Below are 6940 nucleotides of genomic sequence, written 5' to 3' on the forward strand. Positions count from 1 at the left end.
TCCCCTGATAATTCCATAATCAAGAAAAAGTGTGTTAGAAGCACAGACCCACACCCCTTCATGCTCCTCACTTTGGAAAGCAGGTGGACTAAAGTGTCTATAGATTAGGAGATGGATCTGTAGCTTCTATCAGTCACTGTGCCCCCACTCACATAGGAACAGGTCCTGCAGAAACTGAGAAACACCCCAGGAGCCTGGATGTCCATTCATGTGAATGTCAGCTGGGCACTTACCATCCTTGATTAACTTTTCAAATGTAAGATGTGACACTTGAACTTTAATCCTAAGCTTTGGGAAAATAAATAGCAAAGTCATTAGATAAAGAATTTGTGTGTGCAGGGCTCTGTTTTACTAGTCAATCAGATGCTCCTTTGGGAAGATGTAGCTTCAATAAACTCACTGCTTTGTCTGTGTTTCTTACATTTTCAGACTGCAGGAGACTGAGCTTTGCTGTTGAGAGGTTTATGCTGTGTGATTTACTCTGATGACAATGCTGCAAATCTTAATATAGATTTTTGCAGTTATTGAGGAAAAAAATCAGTTGAAGTCAGGCACTCAACTGCCTTTTAAAGTGTAACCACAGAGTGCCAAAAAAAATTTATAAACTTGCAAATATAACAGCAGATACTCACAAAGCTGAGTTTTCAGTAGCTCATCTTTTCTCTGCAGGATTCTTTTGTAAGGTGCTTTATCCAAGCTTAGTGATAGCTTTGTTATGTTCTTATTCAGGTATAAGTCAGAGTTAAAATAACAATGCCAAAATCAATGGGAGCAACATCATTTATGTTGGGTAATGATGTGATCTCTTCTGTGCTGATCAGTAAAGATCAAATAATGCAGTTCCAGAAGCATCAGTCACTCAACGTGGAAACATTTTACATGAAGTTACAGTGTTGATGTGAATAAATCAGGAAAAAGAATTGCTGAAGGTAACTGGAGCCTAATGGTGGATACATGTGGGGATCCAGAATCCACAGTCAAATAAATTAAAATGTAGAAATTAATGAGTTCTGCTTAATTGGATTTATTAGTCAATAAATCCACAATTCCAAAAGGAATTGCTCAAAATGAATTTCATTCTGGTTTCCTATGGAAACAGTACAGAGGGAGATCTCACCACCATTATGGGGATTTGTCTGTGTCTGTCCCAGCATCTTCCCAATCCACTGGCCAATCCTACTGGGTTCTCACACAGGAACAACTGGCTCAGATAGAATTATTTTGTTACAAATCTTGTGAAAATGGGCAGCTGTGGGGAGGAAAAAACCCTGTATAAGTGTTGCAGCTGAGGGAGAGAGGGGAACAAGAGCCTTGATGTTCTGTCAGAGAATGTCCATGAGATTGAGGCTGCGGGGAAAGATTAATTCATCCTCATACCATCTTAAAATCAAATGTGAGACTTCAGAAAACTAGTCTTACTAGTTTGAGGGCCAGTCAGAAATGGAGCTAAAACATTTGTTTGGTGCTAGCCAGAAATGAGAGGCTGGGTTTTCCTTTGCTTCTTGTTTTATGTTTCTTTGCTCAGGCGAAAAGGAGGAAAAGAATAAAATTTAACTTGTTTTTTTTTTTTTAAAAAAAAAAAAAGCTTTGGAAACAAAAAGTTTCATCTTCATCTGATCTGTGTGGAGTTTTTATCCTATTTTAAAGATGAAGCCGACTTCAATTTTGAATCTTAATGAAATAGTACAGAAATGAAAGGTTTAACACATCTAAAAGATTTCTTCTGTTTATTCAGCTCCATAAAGAGAAGTGATCACAGCTTGTGAATGGGCTATCATTTGGTGACTGGGTTTCTTGCCCAATAAATTCTCAGTCCACAGAAGTTTGCTGGGTTTGACAAAGCATCTGCTGCTCTCTCAGCTGCCCAGAGATCATCAGTAACTCATGCCTGCCCAGTCTGAACTAGAATTAACTGTGGGGCAAAAGTTTCAAAGGAGTTAATGAAGAGGCTGGAGAATGCTGAGACCAAAATGACATCAATGATTGCAGCTGACATAAGTAATTAATGCTGTGCTTCAGGGAACATGCTGAATGCCTGCTTGATCAGCAAGGAATCTTCCCAGATTTCTGTGTGTAGCACTGTGGAAATTACCACCAGCAGTTACTTGTGGTTTATTCATGAGATGATATTACCATGTTCCTCTCCAGAGCTCGTTGCATATTCCACAGCTGTGCTCCCCCTGCACAGCCATTGGGAGAAGATGCCTTTACTGATATGTTAGCCCAGCCAAACATTCCTAGTAAAGTTAGGGCAAAATTCCTGGGTGATTCTGTAGTGGTGTAACTTACAGACTGGAGCACTGTTGTCAGGAATGGAGGGGATGAAGTAGCTGAGAAAAGCATATCTTTAAAGTCAAATATCTTTTTCCTAAATGCCAGTGATACTCCTGCCTTTCAGTGGGAGTGAGGCAAACTGTGACATCTTCTTACATTTTCTTGGAATTGCTCAGCTGGTGGGTTATACTGCCTGACATCCTTGGACTCTGCTGTCATCTTTTGGATACAGACCTAGGCTATGATTGTACCTCTCTGAAATGACCTGCTCCTTCTTGTCTTCTTTCCACACGGCTGCTGCTTTCACTGCTTGCAGACTGCTGGGCTGGAGGTACCTCATGGCAGGGTCACTTTCCAGACATGCTCAGGTTCAGGAGATCCTGCATATTGTGGTCAAAGCCAACCCTCAGCAGAACATCACAGACATAGCTGTGACTTCCCAGCAGCACCTAAGATACTGTGATTCCAAGTCACAGGTACAGATCTGCATCCCATGAGTGAATCCAGCCATTAATTTTTAACGGAATAACAAGATCAGGATGTTTTTTAATGTTCTCACCACAATTTTAACTTTTTTTTTTTTCTGTTTCCTTTCCAGCCCTGGTGTCGATGTATTACCACTGTCTACAATTATTTTGTGGTGACCAACTTCTTCTGGATGTTTGTGGAAGGCTGCTACTTACACACTGCTATAGTGATGACTTATTCCACGGATAAGCTGCGGAAATGGGTCTTTCTCTTCATAGGATGGTGTAAGTGTCTTGTGTGTTTAGAATGGGGTTTTGTTACACAGGGCATTAAAGTGATAAAGAGCAGCAAGAATAAACTTTCAAGTCCCACTGTGGTGAGATCTGACATTCAAACCCAACTTTGTCAGAACAACATGAGGTCAGGTCTAGTTCTTCCCAGTGGTGACGACATCAAGCTCATAGATTCTGGCTGGATTTATCTTCTTCATTTAGATCCTCAGGCATCCAGTGTTGAGGGGAAAAAGGGAACTCCCAGGCTCAGCATTTTGGGAATGCAGCAGTTCATGCTTTGTCCCTTTCACTTTGCTCAGCAAAGCAGTGATCACAACCCCTTACACACTGCTGCTGAATATGACATGGAACAGAAAAGGCTCTGTCCATGCCTTGTGGAGCACTTCCATCTCCAGAGACAGACAAGACAGTTCTAAGTGACAACCTGACTAAAAGCAAAGCCTAATTATCTGCCAGTCCAGCCTCACAGCTGTCTTTTGGACTGGTGAGGGATTGGTTCTTAGAAGACAGCCCTTAACAGAGTCACATCTAATCTTTACACTATCCTTGTGGCTGCTCAAAGGCAGACAAACAGCTCATTGCACGTTGGTCCCTGCCTTCTACTGTGTCAGCCTGGGCCAGGGCACAGGATGCTCCTTTTCCCCATCCACATCAACATGGACTGGTCCAGCAGTACAGGCTGGGAGCCAACAGTCCTGCTGGAAAGGATGTAGGGCTTGTAGTGGAGACAGACTGAGTATGAGCCATGAATAAGGTAAAAGATGTAACTGGGGTGCACTAGGAGTGTGGCCAGAAGATTGAGGAAAGCTGCTAGTACTTTCTGCTCAGCTTTGGTAAAGCTGCCCCTGGAACACTGTGGTCAGTTTTGGGTCTCAGGTCAACAGGGATCTGGAAAAACGGGATGTTATCCAGTAGAAGGCTGCCAGAATGATCAGGGGTCTAGAAGAGATGGCCTGTGAAGTGAGGCTGAAGGAGCTGAGCTCACTTAATCTGGCAAAGAAGAAGTTAAGGAAGAATCTGTTAGGTGCTAGGTATTGATTTGAAGGATAATTACAAAGATAATGGAGCCAAATTCTTCTTGGTAATAGCAGATTTTATGAGAATGGGCAATGGCTACTAATTACAAACAGGGAGAATCTGGCTGGACATGAAGAAAACACAAAATTTACCCCAAAGCTAGTGCAACAATGGAACAGATGGCTTAGAAGCTGTGGAATCTCTGACCCTGAAAGTGTTGAAAATTCATCAAAGCTTTGCCCTGGCTGAGGTGTGTTAGTGTTGGTAGTTCTGCTTTGAGCAGGAAATGGAACTGGATATCTTCAGGGTTCCTTCCCAACAGACAAATCCATTATTTGAAGTTGGCCAGGAGAGGCTTAGCAAGAGAAGCCCCTTGTGAGCAGCTTGTTCACTTGAATGCAAAATCTGGGGTCAAAGAATCTGGGGTGAACTTGGCAGTTCTTTTCTGTGGAAAGACAAAATATGGAAAAAAGGTCACAAACATTTTCTTTTTAGAAAGTTGAGTGACATTTTGTTCAGAAATGCCTGTTCCTCTCAGAACTGAGCAGAAGTAATTGAATTGCAGTTCTGAAGGCAGAGGCAGCCTTTAAAACAGAGTATGCTGTTCCACCCTAAATAAAATGGGAGGAAAGAGGAGATATAGTAGAATAAATATGTTTATGTGATTCAGTTTTTTTACCAATATTTTTCATTTCTGTCACCAAACTGGAAAATCAGCTTCTTGCACAGCTCCCACAGCCCTCCATGGCTGGGTTGGTCCCTAATATTTTCCCTCCCTACCTCTCTCAGAGCCTTCTGGGTTTCTGATTGCTCTACAGAAGTGGTTTCAGCTGAATATACCTTTCCTCTCACCCTCTCGAGTGCTTTTCTGCTCTGCTTTGCCTTCCTATACACAATCTTTTACTGGTCTCATTCTCAAATCCCTGTTCTTCACAAGGAAAACAAAAAGGTTTTCTTCCAGGAGAAAGGCATGGCTACATTTTGCCTGTCCCTGACTAGCAAGAACATGGGGGAAACTGCAAGAAAATGAAAAAGAATCAAGATTACCCTTAAGCCTTCTAAATGTTTGTGATCACCTATATAGAAATATAGGTATAAATGTGTGTGGGTTTAAATAATTAGTTTTTAATAATTAGTTTTTTAAATAATTAGTAGTGGTACTAGAATTTTCTCTTTTTGAGAACCTCTTTTTTATATATGCACAAAGAGGTCTTAGCAATTGCAGTGTCTCAAGGGTACCAAGATAAGACCACTGGTATTTAGATTCTTCCAGTCCATTAACCAAGACTCTCCTCCCAAAAATCTGAAGATACATCTGTATTTATCCATCCTTACATGGGTTGTGATTAACCCTTGATTTTTTTTTGCTGTTGCAGGTATTCCTTGCCCAATCATCATTGCCTGGGCCATTGGCAAACTATATTATGAAAATGAACAGTAAGTGATGTAAAGCTTTGTGTTTCTGTGGTTCTCTAAATAAATGAAGAAATGCCTGCAGATTGAACTGGTCATTTAGAATTCAGGCTGATTGATAGGAAAGAAGAAAGCTCAAATCACCTCTATCCAAATCCAGGCCATCTCAAATTTCAGAGCATGACTTGAATCAACTCCTGAAAAGATCTTTCCCAGATATCCTTGCCCAACCTATGAAGCTCTCATTGCATAGTTTTATACATGATTTACAGTCAAGTTAATGTCTTTCAATGGGAGTATTGCTTGAGTAAGACCTCGATATAAACTACATTTGAAGGCTAATGGGGTTAGACTTCTGGGTGTGCAGAATTCAGGTGACAGTTTGCCAATAGTCCTATGGGTGACATTTTTGCATTTCTGGCTTTTCCAGTTGAAAGCAGTTTGTGCACAAAATTGGAAAATATAAAAGATAAAGAAGCATCTATATTTTGGGAATTTTTTCCCCCAAACATGGATCCTGGTCAGATACAGCCCAGCTTGTACTTTTCATCTAGTCTTTGGATCAATGTCTGTTGTCTGGTACAGCTCCCTTCCCTAACCTTAAAAAAATTATTTTCCCCATGAATCTGTGTTTTGTATGAACACAATGTCTGTCTTTCTGTCTGTCTCTAGTGCATCTGATTAAGTGTCTGCCTTGGAGGGTCTGCATCTGCCCTAATCTGTGGTCTCTTGTGATCAGCAATGATCAGTCAAAACAGTGAATGAGTCTGGGGTGCATTCCATCTCATCCCAAAGGAAATGCCCAAAGTAGGTTGGATGAATTAGACTGACATGCCCTGTTTGTCCTGACTATGAGATAGGAGAAGGACAGGATGGCTGGCAGAGCTCTGGGCATCCATGCTGTAGGCATGGGAGGAATTCTGTTATGCACTAAGTTCCTCTCCTCTGCTCCTCACAGACTTCTGAACCCTTGACCAATCTCTCACTTCCATAGCTGTAAGAGTGACTTTGAAGGGGATAATCTCAATTCCCAGGGGCTACACATATTAGCAAAGAGACACCTTTTGTCTCAGGGAAAAGATGTTGTGTGGTTCCATCCCTGCCTACAGAAGTCATACAAGAAAGTTCACCCTGTAGTCTCCCAATGGCAAGAAAAACAACTGTTGGAACCTGTTCCCTGAGTGTTCAAATCAATCTGAGGTAACCTCAGAACAGCTGCGCTCACAGACCTTCTTATTTCTGGATGGGTGAAGTATCATAACATTCTGGATCTGCTTCAGTGTCAGGTTCCTTGAAATTTCTGCTCTGCACAAACCAGGGCAGCACAGCAGCTCTCTCATTGTGCAGAAGCAGGACTTTCTGCTCTAGAACTAGAGCTGAAGGAGCCAGTCAGCTGAAACAGCACAAACCAAAATAACCAAAACTTGTGTCTTGAAAACTGGAGGGGCAAAACACCACGTGCTTTAACAATGGCA

General features: G+C 41.6%; 1 protein-coding gene across 1 annotated transcript in view; it reads left to right on the forward strand.

Annotated features, from left to right (window-relative positions):
- CRHR2 (corticotropin releasing hormone receptor 2) overlaps positions 1 to 6940 on the forward strand; it is a 102529-nt gene that overhangs the window by 65147 nt on the left and 30442 nt on the right. Inside the window, exons 6-7 of the mRNA XM_009997328.1 lie at positions 2873 to 3026; positions 5429 to 5489. Of these exons, the coding sequence (XP_009995630.1) occupies positions 2873 to 3026; positions 5429 to 5489 (215 nt within the window). The remainder of the gene's footprint in view (positions 1 to 2872; positions 3027 to 5428; positions 5490 to 6940) is intronic.

The sequence above is a fragment of the Chaetura pelagica genome, unplaced genomic scaffold (assembly GCF_000747805.2).
Source record: "Chaetura pelagica isolate M959 unplaced genomic scaffold, ChaPel_1.0 scaffold184, whole genome shotgun sequence".
In the NCBI taxonomy this organism is placed as follows: domain Eukaryota; kingdom Metazoa; phylum Chordata; class Aves; order Apodiformes; family Apodidae; genus Chaetura; species Chaetura pelagica.